The 25,289-nt window shown below is 35.6% G+C and overlaps 1 protein-coding gene across 4 annotated transcripts in view; it reads right to left on the bottom strand.

Annotated features, from left to right (window-relative positions):
* The window catches only part of ZBBX (zinc finger B-box domain containing), a 170,223-nt gene that overhangs the window by 31,062 nt on the left and 113,872 nt on the right, over positions 1 to 25,289 (bottom strand). For all 4 annotated transcript variants that reach the window (XM_049867303.1, XM_049867306.1, XM_049867305.1 and 1 more), the window contains 6 exons: positions 20,895 to 21,015; positions 15,096 to 15,205; positions 14,631 to 14,731; positions 12,934 to 13,013; positions 10,063 to 10,205; positions 6,906 to 7,213 (listed from right to left, as the gene is read on the bottom strand). In XM_049867303.1, the coding sequence (XP_049723260.1) occupies positions 6,906 to 7,213; positions 10,063 to 10,205; positions 12,934 to 13,013; positions 14,631 to 14,731; positions 15,096 to 15,205; positions 20,895 to 21,015 (863 nt within the window). The remainder of the gene's footprint in view (positions 1 to 6,905; positions 7,214 to 10,062; positions 10,206 to 12,933; positions 13,014 to 14,630; positions 14,732 to 15,095; positions 15,206 to 20,894; positions 21,016 to 25,289) is intronic.

The raw sequence follows: 25,289 nt of genomic DNA, 5'->3' as shown, positions 1-25,289 counted from the left end.
TATGATAGGCTCTTTAGAAAGCTCTTCTTATTTTATAGACCGCCCTGTTGGTCACCTCTTTTGCAGCATCTGAAATTCTCTCTAGTTCTGACCCAAAAACTTCACTCAGTAGTTTAGCAGATTAGCCACCCATGGAAAATGCTCAGGGAGAATCTTCGACAGTTTAAGTTCTATTAAAGTAGAGAAGCTCTATTTCTGTGTAAGTATTTATGCTTTATTTTTAAGCCTCAGATATAATTGCCTTGAAATGGATCAAAATATAGCTATAAAATACTTATAAAAATGGGGATCCTCAAGCTAAAAGCCCATTAGCCTAGGGAAGATTCCTGCAGAATCCTATGACAGATTCATCTGGATGAATAATATTAAAAAATTCTAATAGACCCCCAATAATTTATTGAGGAAATTTTAGTAAGTTTCAGAATTTGAACCAAGCACCATGCTTAATGATACAACCATTTACCACTTTTAACAAAACCACACTTTATTTTTAGAATAGTAATATGAAGAATCAAAACATTAGTAGTTTTTTAATTTCATTTATAATATAAAATATTTAATTACAAAGATATGTAGAACACTAACTTGATTACACAATTTAATATTGTTGTTAAAAGTCATCGAGTCAGTTCCAACTCACAGCAACTCCATGTACAACAGAACTAAACACTGCCTAGTCCTGCGCCATCCTCACAATCATTGCTATGCTTCAACCCATCCTTGCAGCCACTGTGTCAATCCATCTTGTTGAAGGTCTTCCTCTCTTTCACTGACCCTCCACTTTACCAACTGTGATGTACTTCTCCAGGGACTGATCCCTCCTGATAACATGTCCAAAGTATGTGAGATGAAGTCTTACCATCCAAGATTCTAGGAAGCATTCTGGCTGTACTTCTTCCAAGACAGATTTGTTCGATCTTCTGGCAGTGCATGGTATATTCAATATTATTCATCAACACCCAAATTCGAAGGCGTCAATTCTTCTTTGGTCTTCTTTATTCATTGTACAGCTTTTGAATGTGTATGAAGCAATTGAAAATTCCATGCTTGGGTCAGGCTCACCTCAGTCCTCAAGGTGATATCTTTGTTTTAACGCTTTAAAGAGGACTTTTGCAACAGATTTGCCCAGTGCAATGCATCATTTTATTTCTTGACTGCTGCTGCTGCAGGAGTTGATTGTGGATCAAAGTAAAATGCAATCCTTGACAACTTCAATCTTTTCTCCATTTAGCATGATATTGCTTATTGGTCCAGTTGTGAGGATTTTTGTTTTCTTTTTTTTTTTTTTATGTTGAGGTGTAATCCATACTGTAGGCTGTGGTCTTTGATCTTCATCAGTAAGTGCTCCAAATCCTCTTCAGTTTTGGCAAGAAGGTTGCATCATCTGCATATCGCAGGTTGCTAATGAGTCCTCCTCCAATCCTGATGCCACGTTCTTCTTCATATAGTCCAGCTTCTTGAATTATTTGCTCCAGCATACAGATCAAATAAGTGTGGTGGAAAAGATATGACTCTGATGCATACCTTTCCTGATTTTAAACCATGCAGCATCCCCATGTTCTGTTCAAACGACTGCCTCTTGGTCTATGTACAGGTCCTTCTTGAGCACAATTAAGTGTTCTGGAATTCCCAGTCTTCACAATGTTATGCATAATTTGTTATGATCCACAGAGTCAAATGCCTTAGCATAGTCAATAAAACACAGGTAAGCATCTTTTTGGCATTCTCTGCTTTCAGCCCCGATCCATCTGACATCAGCAATCCATCTGACATCGATTTGCGTCCTCCTCTGTATCCGGCTTGAACTTCTGGCACTTCCCTGTTGAAGTACTACTGCAGTTGCTTTTGAATGATCTTCAGCAAAATTTTATTTGCATGATGTTAACGATATTGTTCAATAATTCCCACATTCGGTTGGATCACCTTTCTTAGGCATAGGCATAAATACGGTTCTCTTCCAGTCAGTTGGCCAGGTAGCTGTCTTCCAAATTTCTTGGCATAGACGAGTGAGCACCTTTAGCGCTGCATCCATTTGTTGAAGCATCTCAATTGGTATTCCGTCAATTCCTGGAACCTTGTTTTTTTGCCAATGCCTTCAGCGCAAGTTGGACTTTTTCCTTCAGTACCATTGATTCTTGATCATATGCCACTTCCTGAAATGTCTGAACGCTGACCAGTTCTTTTCTGGTATAGTGACTGTGTACATTCCTTCAAATTTCCTTTGTTTCCTGTGTTTTTCAATATTTTGCCCATAGAATCCTTCAATCTTGCCACTTAAAGTTTGAATTTTTTTTTCTTCAGTTCTTTCACATTAAGAAATGCCAGGCTTGTTTTCCCTTTTGTTTTTCTAACTCCAGGTCTCTGCACATTTCATAACAATACTTTACTTTGACTTCTTGAGCCACCCTTTAACATCTTCTGTTCAGCTTTTTTACTTCATCATTTCTTCTATTTGCTTTAGTTTCTCTATGTTCAAGAGCAAGTTTTAGAATCTCTTCTGACATACGTTTTGGTCTTTTCTTTCTCTTTAATGAACTTTCGCTTAGTCATGTACGATGTCTTTGATGTCACTTCACAACTCATCTGGTCTTTGGCCATTAGTGTTCTCTGCATCTATCTATTCTTGAGATGGTCTCGAAATTCAGTTGGGATATACTCAAAGTTGTATTTTAGATCTCATAGACTTGTTCTAATTTTCTTCAGCTTCAACTTGACCTTGCAAAGGAGTAATTGATGGTTTGTTCTGCAGTCGGCCCTTGGCCTTGTTCTGCCTGATGATATTGAGCTTCTCCAACATCTTTTTCCACAGATATAGTCGATTTGATTCCTGTGTACTCCATCTGGTGAGGTCCACAGGTACAGTTGCTGTTTATGTTGTTAAAAAAAGGTATTTGCAATGAATAAGTCATTGGTCTTGCAAAATTCTAGCATGCAATCTTCAGCGTTGTTTCTATCACCAAGGCCATATTTTCCAACTATCAATCTTTCTTCATTTCCAACTTTCACATTCCAATCACCAGTAATTATCAATGCATTCTGATTGCATGTTTGATCAGTTTCAGGCTGCAGAAGTGGGTAAAAATCTTCAATTTCCTCATTTTTGCCCTTAATAGTTGGTGCATAAATTTGAATAACAGCCGTATTAACTGGTCTTCCTTGTAGGCATATGGATATTACCCTATTGCTGACAGTGTTGTACATTGGCATAGATATTGAAATGTTCTTGACAACGAATGGTATACCATTCCTCTTCAATTTGTCCTTCCCAGCATAGTATACCATATGATTGTCCAATTCCAAGTGGCCAATACCAGTCCATTTCAGATCACTAATGGATATCAATCTTAATGTATTCCATTTCATTTTTGATGACTTTCAATTTTCCTAGCTTTATACTTCATACATTCCATGTTCCAATTATTAATGGATGTTTGCAGCTATTTCTTCTCATTTTGAGTCATGCCACATCAACAAATGAAGATCCCGAAAGGCTTACTCCATCCATGTCATTAAGGTCAACTCTACTTAGACGAGACAGCTCTTCCCCACTGGTATTTTGTGTGCCTTCCAACCTGAGGGGCTCATCTTCTGGCATTATATCAGACAACGTTTCACTGCTATTTATGTAGTTTTATCCATTTTTACTACATATTTCTGAAGCTCTATTGGTAGGTACATACAAATTGAAAAAAAAAATTTTAATCTTCATGGTAAATAATTCCTTTTATCATATATAATGACCCCCCCCTTTTTTTTTTTTATTCCTGGCAATGTTTTTGCTTCATTAAAGTTATTATTTATTTACTTAGTTTTAGTTTTTATTATTACTTTAAAACACGTTTTAATACTTTAAGTACATTTCTTGTAAATAACATCTACATGGATTTCGTTTTATATTCAAACTTGGAATGTTTCTAACAACAAATTAGACAATGTAATCTGTTCACATTTATTCCACTGACTGGATTTATTTCTATCAGCTTACTTTACTCTTTTCACTTACTATCAAGAACAGTAAAGGGTCTCAGATTTTTACCCTACTTGCAAGCCTACTACAATTTCATGGATGCAGGAAGAAGACACAAAACTTCTTTGTCAGAGACAAAGGGACTTCATTTCTCACAGCTATAGAAGTATCCAGAGTATCAGCATTTGCTTCAATCTCCAGAACCCAATTTCTACTGAACATCAAGAAAAGGGCTAGGTGACACCTGTACATACAGTGGGCTGTCCTATAAGAAAGGAAGCCTAAGCTTTAAACCAAAACCAAAGCGTTGCCATTGCATCAATTCCAACTCATAGTGACCCTATAGGACAGGGTAGAACTGCCCCATTGAGTTTCCAAGGCTGTAATCTTTACAGAGACAGACCGGCACATCTTTCTTCCATGCAGCGATTTGTAGATTTATATCACCAACCTTTTGGTTAGCAGCTGAGTGCTTAACCACTGCACCACCATAAACCTAAGTTTATGGAACTTGATTTTTTATACCAGACAGTAAGCCTGCCTGACCTTTGTCACACAGATAGACATTATCTTTATTATATTCACCCACTGCTGTCGAGTCGATTCTGACTCACAGCGACCCTAAAGGCAGAGTAGAACTGCCCGGTAAATCTTCCCTTTGCTTTGGAGATACGATCTATATCTCCTAAAGCTGTTTGCTATACAATTACTCTGGAATAGACACTCTGCAACAAAGGGAGCCAGTTCCTTTGTTTGCAAGATGGGCAAAAACGTGAGTGACTCATGGAGAGTTGTATACCCAATACCTACCATATAATTCTTCCACTGAGCCTTTTCTTTCCTGACTATTTCAGTCAATCAAGTTTCTATATTCCCTCTTTCCACTACCATTATGAATAGTACATATTCTATTTCTAGTATTTTAATGGTTACTGTTGAAATTTTTAACATATATACATGACTAAAACCATGTAGTTAATCTATGATCTCTATCCTCCTTCTTTAAAATGTAGGATTTTACAAGCTTTAACTCTAAACATACCTAGCAGTCTTACAAGTTATTTTTGTATATTATTCTTAAATTTTTTATAACCTCGAAGTTGGCCATTATTATAATCGTTTTATAATACATCCAACATATGTGCCACCCCCCCCCACACAGACACATTACTTCTTGCATCCCACATCTTCCTTCTAGATTCAATTTCTTTCTTCTGAAGTGTATCCTTCATTGCTCTTGCTAAACTGTTAGTTCTCTTAGAACTTTAAAGATAATGTTCCATTGTGTTATGTTGTTGAGGCTATCTGCTGCTGTGGATAAGAATAATTGTTCTTTGGAGAAAATCTGCTGTTATGTCTGGTTGGTTTTAAAGATTCTGTTTTTATTGTTATGAGGTGAAAACATGTCACAGTAGGATTTATTTTTATTTATCCTGCTTTGAAATTGTTATTCTTTGTCAATCTTTTTCAGTATCTTTTCCATATTTTTCAATTCTTTATCTTTGCTGTGATTCAGGTAATCTCTTTAAATCTATCTTCCAGGTCACTAATATGCTGTACATGATATGCTGTTTAATCAATACATTCAATTATAATTTCAATGATTATATTTTGAATGTTAGAACTTTTTAATTGGCCTTTTATACAGCAGTTTCTAGTAGCTTATTCTTTTCTTATGTTTTTTATTTCCTTTTTTCTATCTTTAAGTATTTTTAATATACTGCCTCTCTGCTTTGGAGTTCTTATTTATTTTGTTAACATCATCCTTTGATTGACTGTTTCTTCTTTTACAGGATAACCTCATCTGCAACGCGACTTTATTTTTGGAAATTCATTTTTGGCTTAGTTGTGGGAATATCTTTACAAGAAGCATTGGGATTTAGTTCTAACAGATGCATGAGGGTGTCAATAGAAATTGACATAAATGTTAACTTCTAGGCTTGGATATTCCAGGCAAGAAGTATGTGTTCAAAATCCAAACTTTTGCTAAATGAAAGCCAAAGATCTCCATTTTTCAGATATTTTATTTACCCAGCCCAGATCCCAAGCAGAAATCAATTCGCTTTCATCTTGTTACATCCGTGGAAATTTCTCCCAGTATATTCCTTCAGTGACTGAGCAGACTTTTAGGAGTCTAAGCTTTTTGCAGAGGTCTTAGTTCTGATTTCTCAGCTCACATGGATATAAGACATGACAAGAAATCTAATCTGCCAGGCATAATTAGCAGCAGCTTAAGTGTTTATTCTTACACTTTTTTTTGGAGAGGGGGTTCCCTTTCAATTTAGACACCTTTGAAATTTGTTTCAAATGACTTTAATGGAGTGAAAAATGTTTGTTATTTGCTCAATTTCCAACCAATGTATTAATAATAATTACAATTATTAAGATTTCCAGTATATAAAACAGAGATTCAAATATAGTTTTTAAAAAATTGGCAGTAATGAGCTACTTTACTATTTTTTCCACTAAGAAGAAACACACAATGCTAGTCATGTTCCTGATAGAATTACATGCTTCACCCTACACTTAAATTAAGCAACAGAAACCAGTTCTACCCACATACCAGCATACATTTCATTAAACCAGTGACTATTTTATAGTAAAAAGCTAGAAAGAGGATTTATTATACTAAATTATTCATAATAATGAATTTCATTTAGAAAAGTAACAGCACTCTTACTGTGGTTCATGAGGTGGGCCTTGAAGTATTATTTATCATAGAAAGCCATTTGTCATAATGGCATTACCACAGAGAATTTGTCCTGTAAGTCACTGCATTCTTTCCCAGAGGAGTCACTCTTCCATTATCTCATGATAGTATAAGGTATCATATTTTAACTTCAATAGAAAGTAACATTTAAGAGTGTATTGTTTCAATACAAAATTTCAAGTAATTTCTTATAAAACCTGTAATGTGATAAACATAACAGAAATTTACCTGTGCGGACTTGGTAGTTTTAGAATCTTGTAAGTTTGGTCTCTCATGCAGATTGCTAAAGTCCAAGGATTCTTTGATGTCTTGGGATAATTTCTCCTTAATGGAAGGTTCTTCTAAAGCTATATTTGGCAAAGAATCCTTGCTCTCAAATGGTGTACAGGAATCAGCAGATTTTTGGTTACTTTCTATATCTATACTTTCCTCTGTTAGATTTTTTTCACGAAAGCTGTTTTCCTCTATCTTTTCACCGGCAGGAGAATAAACACCAGGATCAGCAATGCTGTCAAAATTTGTATTTGGAGTTTCTGCTGTTGAAAACACACATTTACAAAAGGTAAATAAATATATTTAAATAATTAAATAGAATAAACGGTTTATAAACCTAAAGTTCTGTGTCGTAATACTATCAATAAATACTAATCATCAAAATTTCTTTATGGGTGTCTCAGTGCTAAAATACTTTTCTTCTGCTTACGGTCATACACGGTAATCATATTTACTTATACAGCCAAACCTTCCTGAGCCAGACTAATTAATGGAAGGAGGCAAGATTTTATCTTGCAATGAAATCTTGAAATAGATGCAAATTTTATTTCACCCTCTGGTTCAATTCCCACTTCCCCAGCCTCTCTCCCATTCAGATTTTACAACAGTAATTCAGGTGATGTAATGCAGAGGGGATCTAAGCGCCACATTTACCTCTCCCCTGGCCTGCCTGCCTAGTGATGAGGAGAGGGCAAAAGGAAATCTGCCTGATGAAAGGGCAGCAGCAGTCAGAGGCACAGAAAATGTGTAAGCTGGGACACCTGCCTCTGGAAAGCTACAAAATGAGCCAGACTTTCTTAGTCACCCACCTCATTATGCCTGCTTTAGATAAATCACTTGGTTTAGATCACTGGTTTTCAACCTGGCTGCCCATTGGAGTCATCTAAAGGAGCTGTTTAAAACTGTCAGTGTATGGGCCAGGCCCCAAACCAGTTCAATCACACTCTGGGAGCCAGAATCAGGTATGGGTCTTTTTTTTTTTTTTCTCTAAATTCTCCAGGTGATTAAAATGTGCAGACAGGGGTGTGAAATCCTGGTCTAGATTTTCTAGACTGAAAATTCTATCAGAGTTATTTTAAAATATTGCTTTTATCTTAACAAAAGTATATATGCCATTATCTGGATTTAATGCAGCTTAATGTAATTATTTCTTATTCTCTTTTCATTAAAAATACATTGTCTCTATAAATAAAAAAAAAAAATAGGCTGCATAAAATAGTACAGGCTGTGATGAAAATAAGAAGTCCTGGCTGCACAATGGTTAACAGCTTGGCAGCTAACCAAGAGGTTAGCAGTTAGAACCCACCAGCAGCTCCACAGGAGAAGAGACACGGCAATCTTCTCCTATGAAGATTACTGTTTAGGGAACCTTATATAGGGCCTATTGATTCAGAATCTACTCGAGGCACACAACAACACCACTATGATGAAAATGGTCTCCAGTGATTAAAATTCTGCCTTACAACCTAAAAGACTTACTTGTTACAATCAAATGTTTCATATATCTCAGCAATTACAAATAGTATTTAGAACTTATATTTCCAACTACTATCACCTCTTAAACAGAAATATTATGAGAAATGAAAGAACATGTAAATATGTTAGAGAGAAACTCTTATAAGGAAAATGTTCTAAAGGCTATTCAATTTAACAAAACTTCCACAATAGTGCTGTACTTCTCTCCTAAGCCTGATAAGAAATTATCCAATATTTTGGTAAAAATAGAAGCCATTTCCTGCATTTAAAAATGCCTACAAATAACCTCTACAGCATTTTGGCAAGATTATAACAGTCTACTGCTGGAATCCATTACCGCTGAAGGACTGACAATTAAACCAGTCGAAATATAATGCATAAAGTATAGGTGTGATTTAATTTAGTGTATTTCTATTCATTGGAAGCTCAGTTAAGTCAAAAAAAAAAAAAAATTAGGTGTCTTTAATGTAACACTCATAGGTATGTATGTTCACCATTTTCCCCAAAAGCAACTGAAGCACCATGCTCCAGGTTGGTCAGACAATGCTCACTTCTGGATCGGGTCTGGAGCCCTGCAAAGTTGTGGATTCTCATGTTGGTATAGTTCATAAAACTAAAAAACCAAATCCATTGCCGTCGATTCCCTATAGGACAGAGTAGAACTGTTCCACAGGGTTTCTGAGAAGCAGAGGGTGGATTTGAACTGCTGTCCTTTTGGTTAGCAGCTGAGCTTTTAGCGACTGTGCCACCAGGGCTTCGCTATAGTCATAAGTGGCCATAATGGTTTAGTGACTTACCCAAAAAAACCCAGGACAGCCACAAATCTATTGCTGTCCTCTACCTTCTGCTATCCAGTCAGAAGGTGATCATCAGTGTTTTATAACTAGTTATTTTATACAATGCTCTCTAGCATCTCTCAAATTTTCACAGAAAATGTGTTTATTGTTTTCTTTTCTTAAAATCCCAGGTAGGTCTTCAAATATAATATTCGAGAAGCAGCTTGGAAACAATCTAGTTCCTACATTTTAGCTGAGGAAAATGAGGTCTAAAAAAGTAAGGGACATGATCAAGGTCACACAGTGATTTAATGGCAGAAACCAAAATCTGACTTTCAAACCAAGAAACTTTGCTGTGACTATCATTGAATAATGATCTCACCAACTGGGAACGGGAACCAGATGTTTCCATACAGCACTCTAATCTATAGATCCCATTGAAACTCTGAGCAACAAAAATGTAGAAACATCAGCAAAAGGTTTGGTTTGGTTTTGCTTTTACCCCTAATGTGAAACTTTGTATCTTATTTGAATAGTTCTGTAAAATGTTCAATGCAAGTGAGGGCAACGAATGTCAGTCGGACTTTTGTCACTGTAAGTTCTTCCCTGTGATCTCTTCATTCCTAGCTTGGTCCACAATAACTTTTAGAGAGGTGTATATCACCTACACTTCCTTCTGAATACAGACAGTGCTGTTCACTGATTAAAAAGAGTATTTTCAACCAATTTTCTACCAATTAATAAACTTTTGGTTTTAAAATGAACAGCATAGTAGTCTTATAGACTACAAGAGTAACTCTTGGTTTTATTAAATTACTAACATTTGTTGCTAATAATATTAATAAATAAGAAGAAGTTACCTTTTGAGTTATCTTTATAATACGAAGTGCTGCTGGTCAGACAAAATTTTAAGAGGTCTATTTTTCCCTTAGTGAAAACATAATGTTGATGGATGTCATTTTCACATGGAAGATTATTCTTTTGATAATCATGAAATGTCCAACTTTCATGTATAGAAGCAAAGAAACAGAGTTGAAAGAAATGATTAAAAAAAGTTTTAAAAAATCCCAGTTATTAAAACAAATACAAGTAAAGGCCAAATAGAATAAGGTTATTCATATTAAGTTACTATTTGTTTTATCCTTACTGAGATAGCATCCTAAACTATGAATAACTATTTAATACTATGAATGTAAAAGGAATAGGCAACTGATTTAACTGAAATATTTCAACTGAAAGTTGATTTTTTAAACCATAAGGGTTTCCAAAATAAGTTCAGTTTCCTATATTTTTCTAAAAATGGAAAGTTCTCTTTCGAGCTCATTGAAATCAAAGTTTTACTACCATAAACCAAAAAAAAAAAAAAACCCATTGTCATTGAGTTGATTCTGAGTCATAGCAACCCTACAGGACAGAGCAGAACTGCCCCATAGGGTTTCCAAGGAGCAGCTGATGGATTCAAACTGCCTTTTTGTTAGTAGCCAAGCTCTTCACCACTGCGCCATCAGGGCTCCTTTACGACTGTATGAACATATTATTTGTTCATCAATGAACTTTAATAGTAAAAAAGCAGTATGTGGTATTAAGGTTTCAACTTTTTAATGATGATTACAACCTGTAAGCATAGTTACAACTTAAATAACATTTTCTGTAAAGTTAATAATGCATCATATTTATGTAAGCTCTACAAAGTACCATCATAAAATTTCATGGATTATATTTAACCGAAAAGGCTGTCTTGTGTCACATAGTCAGGAGGGAGATAAAGTTCATGTGGCACCTCCAAACCTAAGCTGTAAAGCTACGGCCAAACCACAATCAGTAATTTTTTCTAACACTGTACATGGGGTCAAAGCAAAGATATGTGATAAGATATTCAGAAGAATAAAATTAAAGAGCAGAAATGCTACTCATTTCCTTGAGGATATAAAAATGGCCAGAAACCTTTTATCTTTTGGCAAGAAAGTTGTCTCTTGCCAAAATCCAGGTGCCAAACGCGTATTTTCTTCGAGATATCTGTGTCTGTGTATCCAACCACTTTTTTTTTTTTTTTTTTTTTGCTATTTGGGGGCAGGGGTGTCCAAAGGCATTACTTCAGCTCATCCCATTGCCGCAGAGTCAGTTCCGACTCACAGTTACCCTATAGGACATGCAGAACTGCCCCATTGAGTTTCCAAGGCTGTGAATCTTTACGGAAGCAGACTACCATATCTTTCTTCCATGGTGTGGCTGGTGGGTTCAAACCACTGACTTTTCAGTTAGAAGCTAAGCACTTTAACCACTATGCAACCAGGGCTCCATTTAGGCTCATAAAAAATTAGTTGTTACAAAATACTGACAAGGACATAAGTTGATCTGACCATATAAAAAAAGAATTATAATAGAAGCTACCTAGTAGGAACTTCATTCCCCTGGTTACTGAAGTTAATGCTTCGTGATCAAAACACCTGTAATTCTAACTAAAATTTCACAAGAACTTGGAGTAATGTTTTACTCCAAATAAGAATTGCAAACTTGGAGTAAATTTTAACATTAACAGTTAGATATTAGTTTTCATTTAGAAATGACAAAATTCTATCTAACAGTTATAAAGTAAATCATTATATTTCATTTATTTAATTTATTACCCAGAAAAATCTACCCAGGAAATAATCTATAGTTCAGGAGCTCTTTGTGTCTCTCAATCTAATCATTTACATAACTGTTTTTATTTAGCATTCATAGAAACTAAATGACGCAAATTCAAACAGTATCTTTAGATAAATAAAAGCACAAATATTTCAAATAACTGCAATTCCTAAATGTAGAAGTAACTATTAAATAATCCCAATATTAGGTAAAAGGACAAACATATCATTACAGATAATTTTCTAATTGCTGGAAATTGACAAATATTAGCTATACTGTGTACATAAATTAAACCCTGGCTTAAGCAAAATATACTCTAACAGTAAAGTTACAAATTTTTAACATGAATTTCTCATTTAGAGAGAGAATTAATTTTTTGTGGATTTTTAATAAGCATCTGCCATGGATTGAATTGTGTCAGCCAAAAATATATGTATCAATTTGGTGAGGCTATGATTCCCGGTATTGTGTGATTGTCCACCATTTTGTCATTTAATATGATTTTCCTATGTGTTGTAAATCCTACTGCTATGATGTTAATGGAAACTCTGGTGGTGTAGTGGTTAAGAACTACGGCTGCTAACCAAAAGTTCAGTAGTTTGAATCTACCAGGTGCTCCTTGGAAATCGTACGGGGCAGTTCTACTCTGTCCTATAGGGTCACTGTGAGTCAGAATCGACTCATGGCAATGGGTTTTGGTTTTACGATGTCAATGACGTGGGATAGGCAGCAGTTATAATGAGGCAGGACTCTATCTACAAGATTGGATTGTGTCTTGAGCCTATCTCCTTTGAGATACAAAAGAGAGAAGCCAGCAGAGAGACAGGGGGACCTAATACCACTAAGAAAAGTGCATCCCTCGGACCTGGGGTTCCTGTGCAGAGAAGCTCCTAGTCCAGGGGGAGATTGATGACAAGGACCTTCCTCCAGAGCCAACAGAGAAAGCCTTCCCCTGGAGTTCAAACCCTAAATTTGGACTTCTAGCCTACTAGCCTGTGAGAAAATAAAACTTCTGTTTGTTAAAGCCACCCACTTGTGGTACTTCTGTTACAGCAGCACTAGATGTCTAAGACAGCATCCAAAGAAAGTTAGAAAGATCTTACCTTTGTTTACTGTCTGCATCAGGTAATTCAACTTTGTAAGGCACAACATCTCCTGGTTCTTCAAATTCCTCTTCATAAGTCTTATTAAAATATGTTGTATAATATTAGCATGTTCAATAAATTTAATATACATTAACCAGATAACTTGTGGATGTTACTTAGCATATTTTCTAATTATAAATTATTTCATGGGCTCTCTAGCTACATGCCATAAAACATGAGTTCCATGAGAATTCAACAAATTCACCAGATATTTATTGAGGGCATTTGCTGTGTTATTACTACTATCATGCCCAGAAACAACAATAACAACTTATATTTTATTATGCACCTACAAAGTGCCAAGTAGATCAGTGATTAAGATGTTTTTAATTCTCTGACTGGCATAAGTTTACTGTATATATCAATAATTTAATGAATAGTGTGTACACGTGTATGTATATGAATGTCCATGTGTATATTTATTTGTCCAATAGATCAAATTCAGCCAAAAGAGAAATAAAGAAGTTTCCCAGAGATAATGCTTAAATCTTAAAACAAAATATCCCCTGAAGTCTTCTTAAAACCGGGCAACAATTTAGCTTAACTAGTAAATAATGTCTGCTTTGAGCATCACGCTCTTTCAAGATCTATCTATATGGTATCAAATTGACAATAGCAACTTGCAATATGAGATTAACCTTGGAAGCAGTGAGTTTATGTTAATAGGGGAGGAACACCTCAGAAAAGGAGAGTGAGAATGGTTGCACAACTGGAAGAATGTAATCAATGCCACTGAATTATACATGTAGAAACGGTTGAATTGGTGCTTGTTTTGCATGTATATACTTAACAACAACAAAATAAATTGAAAAAAAAAAAAAAAACAAGTTGCTGATATCCCCACAGAGGGGGGAAAAAATTAGAAGGCATCAACCTAAACAACAGCCAAAAATTTCTACAGCAAGAGGTATGCTGGGTTACTAGATGACTAGAAAGTCAGATATGTATTGTGTCATACCTTAAACCGGCTCTACTTGGCTGATTCTACCTAATGTAAGATAAATAATACAGCTGTATTCAAGTTATTATTATTATATTATTATACTCCTGCTGCCGCCAAGTTGGTTCTGACTCATAGTGACCCTATAGAACAGAGTAGAACTGTCCCATAGGGTTTCCAAGGAGTGGCTGGTGGATTGGAACTGCTAACTTTTGGTTAGCAGCCAAGCTCTTAACCACTGTGCCACCAGGTCTCCTCCATTATTACACAAAGTCACTTAAATCTTAAATACTGTTTTTTCCTTTGAATAGAAAATAATTTTAAATGACATTCATGGAACTAAATTTACACTTAAAAAAAAACTTAAATGTTATTAAATAGACACCATACAATGACACTAACTTTTGTTTAAAAGTCTGATAACATAAAGAACTAAATTTAACAAATATCAAATTACATTCCTACAAGTCAAAACTGTAAAATATCTTCTCACCTCCCATATGGCAAAATATCAATTCAGTTAACAAATTCACTCTCTACATTAAAAAAATACTCTATTTTATTTCTATGAGTATGTTTAAATTCCAGCACTTGTAAACTCCTCATTAAACTATGTAGAATTATGAAAGAAACATTGTTGAAAATAACGTTGTTGAAGCTATACACTATTAAATTCCTGTTGGTTTAGTAATGTGAGTGGTCATTATGCACTTACATCATCCAGTTCTACTATCTTTAGAGATGGCTCGGGTCTCTCTATTTTTAATTCTTCTATGGGCAGAAAAAGCTCTGGGCATTGCACTTTGGTCTCTTCGACTAAGAAGTAAGATTAGAAAAAAATGTCAAAGAATATATCCTACCTAATAACGTCCTTTCTTTAAAGCAGCATAACCAACAATATGCTGTGCAGCCATGCAAATATATAAACACTTTTAATTCCCCAGATCAAGCTGAACTGGCATTCAATTTTTAAATGAAAGTATTTTAATTAAAGTACAATAAATCTAGGGAATGGAAAGAAGAGAGTATATAGGATTTTGACCGGCAGCTCAAGGACTGCATTGTCTAGTTCAAAACGATCCACTGGATTGATACGCTAGAATGATACACTAGTTGCTGGTGAATTTTTGGTGCATTTAAATTGAAGTAATAAATGTGAAAGTATCAAGGCTGAACTGACCATCACTTTCTTCTTCGCTTCCGTCTGGGGAAAACTGTGTCTCACGAGTGGTTTTACAAGAAAGTATGAATTTATTTGGTTGCATGTTAAGAAGGTGATCTTGTAGAGTTCTAAAAAAAAAAAAAATTAAAAGACTTAAATACATTATCTGAAACAGCCCCAAACAGGATCTTGATTGCGCAAAGGAGTATAGCAAGTTAATGATGGAAACATAGCTGAACCTTTAATTCAAGAAAAAAAAAAGTATGATTGTATAATAAAATTTTAATCAACTAAAATAGCTTTGTAAATCAAATTGACATCACATGTGATTTTTTTAATTGCATACCTTATTGTTTCTATTGCATTTTTTCAGAAGGAAAATCAAAGTTATAATGTCAGTACCACTTGCCATAGAGTCCATTCTGACTCATGGAGACCCCATGTGTGTGAGAATGGGACTGTGCTCCTCTAGGGTTGTTTTTTTTTTTAATATTTTATTTTTGTTGTTGTTATACACAGCAGAACATATACCTATTTAACAATTTCTGTATGCACAATTCAGAAACATTGATTACATTCTCTGAGTTGTGCAACCATTCTCACCTTCCTTTTCCAAGTTGTTCCTTCCCCATGAATATAAACTCACTACCCGTTAAGTTTCCCATCTAATCTTTCTAGTTGCTGCTGTCAGTTTAAGCCCATATCGATAGATCTTAAAAGAGCATGATGCTCAAGGCAGATATTCTTTACTAGTTAAGCTAACCTACTATTTGGTTTTAAGAAGACTTCAGGGTTAGGTTTTAAGGTTTAGAGATGGTTTAGAGATTATTTCAGGGCAATAGTTTCAGGGGATCATCCAGCCCCCACAGCTCCAGAAAATCTGAATTCCATGAGAATTTGAAATAATGTTCTGCATTTCCCCCTTTTAATCAGGATTCCTCTGTAGAATCTTTGAACAAACTCTTCAGTAGTGGTAGCCGAACACTGGTCTCACGGCAAAGGAGGCAGTTGTTCATGGGAGCAATTAGCCACACATCCCATTTACACCTTCTATTCCTGACTCTCCTTCTTCCTCTATTGCTCCAGCCAAACAGAGACCAAATGTTATAACTTGGATGGCCATTTGCAAGCCTTTAAGACCCAGGTACTACGCCAGGAACTAGAAGGTAGAAAAGAAACACTAAACACAGTATTAGGCTAATTAGCTAGGATATCCCATGAAACCATGACCCTAAACCTCCAAACCAAGGAACCAAGTCCCATAAGGTCTTTGGTTGTTTATAAACAGCCTCAGCAGCTAATCCTTTTTTTTTTTTTGTCATTGTAAATATATTTATCACGTAACGTTTGCCAATTCAAGATTTTCCAGGTGTACAACTTAGTGACGGCAATTACATTAACTGGCTGTGCAACCCTACACTTACTGTGATTTTTTCACAAACAGAAAGTCAGTACTCCACAAGCAATAACCACTCCCCATTTACTCCTGCCTCCCACCTCTGGTACATTTGCCTGTTTTTGTCTTTTTATGTAAGTGAGGTCACACAATATTTGTCCTTTTGTGATTGGCTTATTTCACTCAACATAATGTCTTCAGGCTCCATCCATATGGTAGCATGTATTAAGACTTTCTTTCTTACTAGCTGAGTAGTATTCCATTGTACCACATTTTATTTATCCATTCATCTGTTGAAGGGCAGTTAGGTTGTTTCTACCTTTTTTGGCTACTGTGAATAGTGCTGCGATGAACAATAGGTACATGTCTCTGTGTGAGTCTCTGCTTCCAAGTCTTTTGTGTATACAGCTAGGATGGAATTGCTGGGTCATATATTAGTTCTATTTCTAGTTTTTTGAGTAACTGCCACACTGTTTTCCAAAACAGTTGTATCACTTTGCATTTCTACCAGCAATGAATAAGGGTTCCAATTTCCTCATATCTTTGTGAATATTTGTTCTTTTTTTAATCTTATCCGTCGTAGTGGGAGTGAAATGGTATTTTATTGTAGTTTTGACTTGCATCTCTCTGCTGGCTAACGATGTTTAGCATTTTTTCATGAGCTTGGTGGCCCTTCGAATGCCTCTTTGGTGAAGTGTCTCTTCAAGCCCTTTGCCCATTTTATGAGTGGGTCGTCTTTTTGTTAAGTTTTATTATATATATTGGTTATTAGATTCTTATCATAAGTATGGTTTCCAAAGATATTCTCTTAGTCAGTAGCTGTATTTTCACTTTTTTTTTTTTTGCTAAGTCTTTTGAAGAACAAAAGTCTTTAATTTTTATGAGGCCCCATTTATTTATTTTGTCTTTTGCTGCTTATGTTCCATAGGATTTTCAATGGCTGATTTTTCAGAAGTAGATTACCAAGCCTTTCTTCCAAAGTACCTATGTGTGAACTCAAACTCCAGCCTTTCAGTTAGTAGCCAAGTGCATTAACTGTTCGTTATCACCCAAGCTCTCTAAAGCTACAGAGTCCACAAAACATACTACACTATTTAAAAAGCTAACCTATGGATGTGTGTTGGAACTCACAGCCTGGGCCTTACACTGATGAGCAGTAACAGAACCTGAGGATATTTTTAAAACTTCCACCAAACCAAAAGGGTGATAAAATTGACTCCCACGATATGAACGTGAAGGTGTTTTTGCTGTGGCATATACTGCTGAAGGTAATGCCAATTTGAAAAACATTTGGCAGTTCAGCAGTTTCTCATAGAGCTATACCCAGCAATCCCACTCCCAGGTATTCACCAAACTAAAAATGTTTATAGCCACTTTAGTCATAATTGCCAAAAGGTAGAAACCATCAGGATGTACTTCAACAAATAAATGGATAAATAAACTGTGGTATATCAAGATGATGGAATACTATTCAGCCAAAAAAAAAGGACTAAACTATTGATCCATGCAACAACATAAATGAATCTTAAATGCATTTTGCTAAGTAAAGAAAGCAGTCACAAAAGGCTACATATGATTTCACTTACATGACATTCAGGAAAAAGCAAATTTATAGGATAGTAAATAGATCCGTGGTTGCCAGAGGTTGCAGAAATGAAGAGGGAGCAGCCACAGAGGCAGAGTACAAGTGTATTTTGGGGGTGATGGAATTTTTCATTTCGGTATGTGGTGGTTAGATGATTCTATGCATTTGTTAAAACTCAGAGAACCATATATCACAATATTAATCTATGCAAATATAAAAAACCAGCTATGATATACGGGGAGCCTAACAAATGGCATAACCACATTGAAGGAGGTAGGAAAGATATAAGCTGGTCTAAGTGACTGGAGAACAGGGCTTGGACTGGATTCTTTAGGCTAAAGACAAAAAGCACATTTCAAAAACAGTTTACTATAGTTAGTAAATTTGTTCCTCCCAGGGATATGAGTTAACAATTCTGAAACTACTTTATATGTATACTAGGATTGAACAAATTATTAAATATATTATGTGTATTGAGAGCCAGGTTTCTCATTACAGGTGAAAGAAATTATAAAACAAGCAAAGGGAGAATGCTAAATGAACACTGTGGTGCTGGTTTGGAGTCAGAGGTGCGTGAACTCATGTTTAATAGGTAACCAGATAGATGGGTACAGAAATAAATTTAGCTGTATATGCATGTGTATAGAGGGGTTAGTATAGATACACAGAAATTTGCTAGCTTTTTCCTCTGAAGAGGCCTGGAAGCTGTGATGCCTGAGTAGCTATGAGTCCATGTAGGGACCCTATCTTGGTTTCTGATACCATCCAGAATAAAATGAAGCAGATTTCCTCGAAGAAGTGATTCCAGGTCTGGAGCCAGGAAAATACATCTTGGGAGCCAATAAAATAAATTGTCAAAACAAACCGAACAACAAGGAAGGATAGGGACATGTCAGAAGGACAAAGGCATGATTCTGAAAGAGATTCCAATAGCTAAAGCAGGACCAATTTGAGTCACAAAGTAAATAACAAGAGTATTGAATATTAATCTAAAGAATAAAATAAATATTCGTGAGAAATGAAAGGAGAATAAGGAACAGCTCATCCCTGAAGAAGACTTCTAATTAATAAAAGTAGATGGAATAAAAGAAATAGAAAATCTCCAATACAGTCTCAGAATAATAACTGCTGCAGGCAAAAATCCACTGATGAATGCTAAAATCAGTAGGTGAAAGCTTAAGGGAAAATAATATTTTCATAGTCTCAAAGTATCTCCTTTAAATATTGATTAAAAAAAAGGGAAAACAGTGACTTTACAAGGAGAAACTTTGTGAACACTACCTTAACTGTGTGATGAAGGATAATATCACTAGTTACAGACCTATTGACAGGATGATCCCATGGTATCATGCACTGAGAAGGGCACATCATCTCTAGAGTTTCTTCTTGAAAATGTTTAGCCTCAATCTAACCATGAAAAAAACATCAGACAGACCCAAGTTGAAGGTCATTCTACGATGTACATGTAAAGTACTCTTCAAAAGTGTCAAGGTCATGAAAACAAGGAAAGGATTGAAAGAGGCTAAATAGACAGGACAACAAAATGTAATGTGGGATCCTGGATTGGATACTGGAACAGAATTAGGGCATTAGTGGAAAAACTGGTGAAATCCAAATAAAGTTGGTCGTTTACACAATAGTATTGTACCGGTGTTAATTTCTTAGTCTTGATAAATATGCTATGATTATATAAAATGTTAACATTAGGGAAAGCTGGGCTGACAGTATATAGGAATTTTCTGCACTGTTTTTGCAACTCTTCTGTTTATCTTATTTCAAAGTAGAATGTCTAAAAAAATATGACATGAAAAACTGTTGAAAGCTGAGGGAAAATGTTAATCTTTCAAACCGAAGTCTCGAGAGAGAAATGAGGCTTGAATTAAAGACCCTGAAGGGTGCCATAGAGAAGAAAGATTAGTTCTGTATGAGCTTAATGAGTAGAATTAAGACCAAGTTTCAAGACTAACTAGAGACATGTTACAGTTTACAAGGAGATATTTTATCAAGCAAAATTCTCCAATGATGGAATGGGCTGCCTCAGGAGATAGTGTTGTATGACTGACGGTGCAGCAAGGGCTTGATGGCCGCTTCCCAGGAACATCCTAGAGAGGTCCTTCATCATTTTACTCCTCAAAATGTGGTCCAGAGATTAGCAACACCGACCTCAGCCTCACCTAGGAACTGTGAGAAATGCAGAATCTAGGCCCCACCCCAGACCTACTGACAATCTGTATTTTTCCACAGTTTCCAGGTGATTTGTAGGCAAACTGAGTTGGAGGCCATTAACAGTACTTCCCAAGTCTGAAATTCTGTAGTTCTTATATAATGGTAAAATTATGAATTACTCTAATACTTACTAGTTTAATATTTTAAATAATATATGAAATGGTGCATCTTTGAATAAAATCCACTAGATTACTATTAATAAAACTATAAAATCAAAGATTTAATTAACTTAAAAGTAAATTCTGATAAGTGTAGCCTTAAAAGTTTATGCAAATACAAGAAATCTGATAGTAATTCTTAAAAGTTATCTGCAATTTATCAGACTATTTTTGCTATTATTTTTAAATTCTCTACCGCATTTGTGTCTTTTCCCATATATACATTTTTATTTCTCAAGGCAAACCCTAAATTAATGATGCATCATATTTATAAGTTGAATTAAAATTCTTATTAGAACAGTAGAAGCTTCAAAGGCATTTAATATTGTTTTAAAATTATTTATGCAAATAAGAAGCATACACATAAAATTGATACAAAATGGCATATCACACAGTAAGGAATATAATTAGTTTCTATGTTTCTTATTAATGTTGTAAGTTTTAGATAATACCTCCTGTGCTTTTTAAGCCATAACTTTTCCATATAGGATAGACTGTCTTCTTTAAATTCAATCTCAAGTGGTTCACTCCAAATTTTCAGATTAGTCTGTACTTCACATGCTTCCATTGAGCCTACAAAAATAAATACAACATGCATAATCAATGTAACCTAGTCTATAAATTATCATATCTTCTCTCAAGATATAGAACTTACCTTTTTTGAGGCATATGCACATCAATATTTATGTGTATAATCAACAGTTTCAGGTTTAAAGAATGTACAGGAGTTAAACATTGATCATTTATTAAATAACATTACAGATACTTTCTTCAATAATCCCTTGAAATGAAAAGCTCTTATTATTCACAAAGTTTTTTAAAGCAACTAATTATTTTAGAGGAGAAATAGAAATATAAACAGATGCATTCCATATTCAATAAACATACATGCATAAAGGTATGCATTATGGCCACTGACAAAAATATTTACACATTATGGGAAATAGAAAATAAATAATTCAGAATGGCACCTGCAGGAGACAACCATCTTCATGAATTTATATCCATGTGGCATTTTACTTACAGATGCTTAAAATATTTATGAAGTGTTACTAAATTAAAAACATTATTAAGACATATTTAGAAATGATGAAGGTTTCTGGGAAAGAAAACAGTACAAATCCAAGATTACTAGTCTCTCTGCTCTCCCAGGTATCACTCCTCTCTCTACAACAGTAAAAAAGAGGAAAAAAAAAAAAAAACAGGAGGAGGAGGAGGAGAATTAAAAAAAGTAAAGTTGGAAAAATAGACTTTAAGGCAAAATACCAGCAACAGATACAAACCAAAAGAATGTGAGTTGTCCCACTCCTATTGTTCCCAAAGAGTAAACCAATGTTGAAGGAAGCAATTAGAAAAAGTTCTGCAAAACTCCACCAGAATTCATTAAACTGAAAGAAGAGGAGTTCAGGACATGAAGAAGTAATGGGGAAAAAAAAATGTCTCCGCTTGGAGTCTCCCTTTCCTTGCAAGACAAAAGATTTATTGACAGGAGAGCTGAAAGAAAATATAAGAACTCATTTTTATTTATTTATTTTTCTGTGCAGTTGAAAAAGAAGAGTCATTGTGCTTGAGAGATAATCACAAACCTAGAGGAGTAATTTGGAAGGTGCTAAATCAGCTGGCATTTAAGTTTCCCTTTTCTGCCATTGTTGTTGTTTGTTGCCATCCAGCCAATTCCAACCACTGGTAGATTCTCAGGAAAAAAAAGATGTCAGGTGTTATGAATTGAATTGTTTCCTCAAAAAAGATACATTAATGTTCTAAGCCCCAGTACTTGTAAGCGTAATCTTGTTTAGAAATAGTGTCTTTGAAGTAGTTGTCAATTAAGTTAAAATGAGGTCATACAGGTAACCAAATATGAGTGGTATCTTTATAAAACAGGAAAAGGTATACAGACACAGAAACACAGAGGAAAGGTGGCCATGTGAAGATGGAGGGAGAGATTTGGAGTGAAAAATCTATAAGCCAAGAAATGCCAAGGATCACCAGCCATCATTAGAAGTCAGGAGAGAGGCATGGAGTAGATTCTTCCTCAGAGTCCTTGGAAGGAATCAACATGGCTAATAGCCTGATTTCAGACTTCTGGCCTCCAGAGCTGTGAGACGATAAATTTCTGTTCTTATAAACCACCCAACCTATAGTTCTTTTTATGCAGTCCTAGGTAATTAATACAGCAGGTGACCTGGGTTAATGTTAAAATTATGTTGTTAACTGGTACTCCTGGCAAATAGATTAATGATGCTTTCTAGGAGAAGAAACTTTAGCTATGTAATGCTTTTAGCAGGATGTAGCTGGTTTAGGATTGCTTACAGTAAACAAATCTAGAGGCATGGCTCCTGGCAAAATGTCACATAAGCTATGTAACCTAGGCTTTTGTTTGCTGCCTTGCTTCACGCTTCACTTGCTACCTTTTACGAGATGCTCCATGGCTTATACTGATGGGGTTGTGAGTATTTTCCTTAAAACACAGCACAAAAGTCCTAAGGTGAAAGTATGCTTGAAGTGTTTGAGAATACCCAGGCCAGTGTGGCTGAGACTGAATAAGCAAGGGGAGTAACAAGAGATGAGTTCTCAATAATAACAGATGTCACATCACATAGAACTTTCGAGGCCAACAGCCTCTTAGCAAGGCCTTTGACTTTTACTTTGAGGGAAATAAAGAAGCCTTGGAAACCAAAATAAAATTAAGTTAAAAATCCATAACAGAACTAATTAGAAATCTTGGAAATTTAAAGCACATTGCTAAAGAAAATAGTCAGGAAACATAAAAAGATACTCAATATCATTTGTAGTAAGATAATAATAATAAGTATATAGTATATATATATGTAGTACATGAACATTATGTATTCATTAGTATCTATACATATTAGTAAGTTGTTGTTGCTAGGTTCCATCAAGTTGGTTCCTATTCATAGTAATCCTATGCACAACAAAACATAACACTGTCCCATCCTGCATCATCCTCAGTCATTACTATGCTTGAGCCCATTGTTGCAGCCACTGTGTCAATCCATCTCCTTGACGTCTTCCTCTTTTTTGCTGACGGTCTACTTTACCAAGCATGATGTTCTTCTCCAGGGACTGGTCACTCCTGATTAACATGCCCAAAGAATATGAGATGAAGTCTTGCTGTCCTTAGAAGGAGCAACTGGGCTGTACTTCTTCCAAGACAGACTTGTTCATTCTTCTGGCAGTCCAGGGTAAAGTCAATATTCTTCACCAACACAATAATTCGAAGGCATCAATTCTTCGGTCTTCCTTATTCATTGTTCAGCTTTCACATGCACATGAAGTGACTGAAAACACTGTGGCTTGGGTCAGGCACACCTTGATCCTTAAAGTGATATCTTTGCTTTTTAATACTTTAAAGAGGTATTTTGCAGCATATTTGCCCAATTTGATTTCTTGAAAGCTGCTTCCATGGGCACTGGTTGCAAATCCAAGTAAAATGAAACCCTTGACGAAATCAGTCTTTTCTGCTTTTATCATGATGTTGCTTATTGGTCCATTTGTGAGGATTTTTGTTTTCGTTACGTTGAAGTGTAATCCGTATTGGAGCCTGTGGTCTTTGATCTTCATCGGTACGTGCTTCAAGTCCTCTTCATTTTCAGCAAACAAGGTTGTGTCATCGGCATGTTGCAGGTTGTTAATAAGTCTTTCTCTAATCCTGATGCCCCGTTGCTCTTCATATAGTCCAGTTTCTTGGATTATTTGCTCAGCATACAGATTGAATGAGTATGGTAAAAGGATACAACCCTGACACACACTTTTCCTGGTTTTAAACCAGTCAGCATCCCCTTGTTCTGTTCAAATGACTACCTCTTCGTCTTTGTCCAGGCTCCTCATTAGCACCATTAAGTGTTCTGGAATTCTCATTCTTTGCAACGTTGCCCATAATTTGTTATGATCCACATAGTTGAATGCCTTTGCATAGTTGATAAAACACAGGTAAACATCTTTCTGGTATTTTCTCCTTTCAGTCAAGATCCATCTGACATCAGCAATGATACCCCTCATTCCACATCCCCTTCTGAATGTGGCTTGAATTTCTGGCAGTTCCCTGTCAATATACTGCTTGCTGCAAACATTTTGAGTGATCTTCAGCAAAATTTTGACTTGTGTGTGATATTAATGATATTGTTCAATAAATTTCCACATTCTGTTGGGTCACCTTTCTTTGGAATGGGCACAAACATGGATCTCTTCCAGTAAGTTGACCAGGTAACTGTCTTCTAAATTTCTTGGCATAGACAAGTGAGTACTTTCAGCACTGCATCTGTTTTTTTGGAACATCTCATTTGGTATTCTGTCAATTCCTGGAGATTGTTTTTTGCCAGTGCCTTCAGTGCAGCTTGGACCTCTTCCTTCAGTACCATCGGTTCCTGATCATATGCTACGGCCTGAAATGGATGAATGTAAACCAGTTATTTTTGGAACAGTGACTCTGTGTATTCCTTCAATCTTCTTTTGGTGCTTTCTGTGTTGCTCAGTATTTTCCCCGTAGAATTCTTTAATAGTGCAACTCAAGGCTTGAATTTTTTTCTTCAGTTCCTCTTCAGCTTGAGAAATGCCAAGTGTGTTATTCCCTTTTGGCTTTCCAACCCCCAGTTTTTGCACATTTCATTATAATATTTTACTTTGTCTTCTCAAGCCACGCTTTGAAATCTTCTGCTTAGCTTTCTTCGTCATTTCTCCATTTCCACTTAGCTATTCAACAGCAAGCTTCAGAGTCTCTTCTGACATCCATTTTGGTCTTTTCTTTCTTTCCTATCTTTTGAATGACCTCTTGTTTTCTTCATGAATGATATCCTTGATGTCATTCCACAACTAATCTGATCTCCAGT

This window comes from Elephas maximus, chromosome 23 (genome assembly GCF_024166365.1).
Source record: "Elephas maximus indicus isolate mEleMax1 chromosome 23, mEleMax1 primary haplotype, whole genome shotgun sequence".
NCBI classification, from domain to species: Eukaryota; Metazoa; Chordata; class Mammalia; order Proboscidea; family Elephantidae; genus Elephas; species Elephas maximus.
Note: the sequence above shows the minus strand (reverse complement) of the source record. Positions and strands in the feature narration are given on the sequence as shown.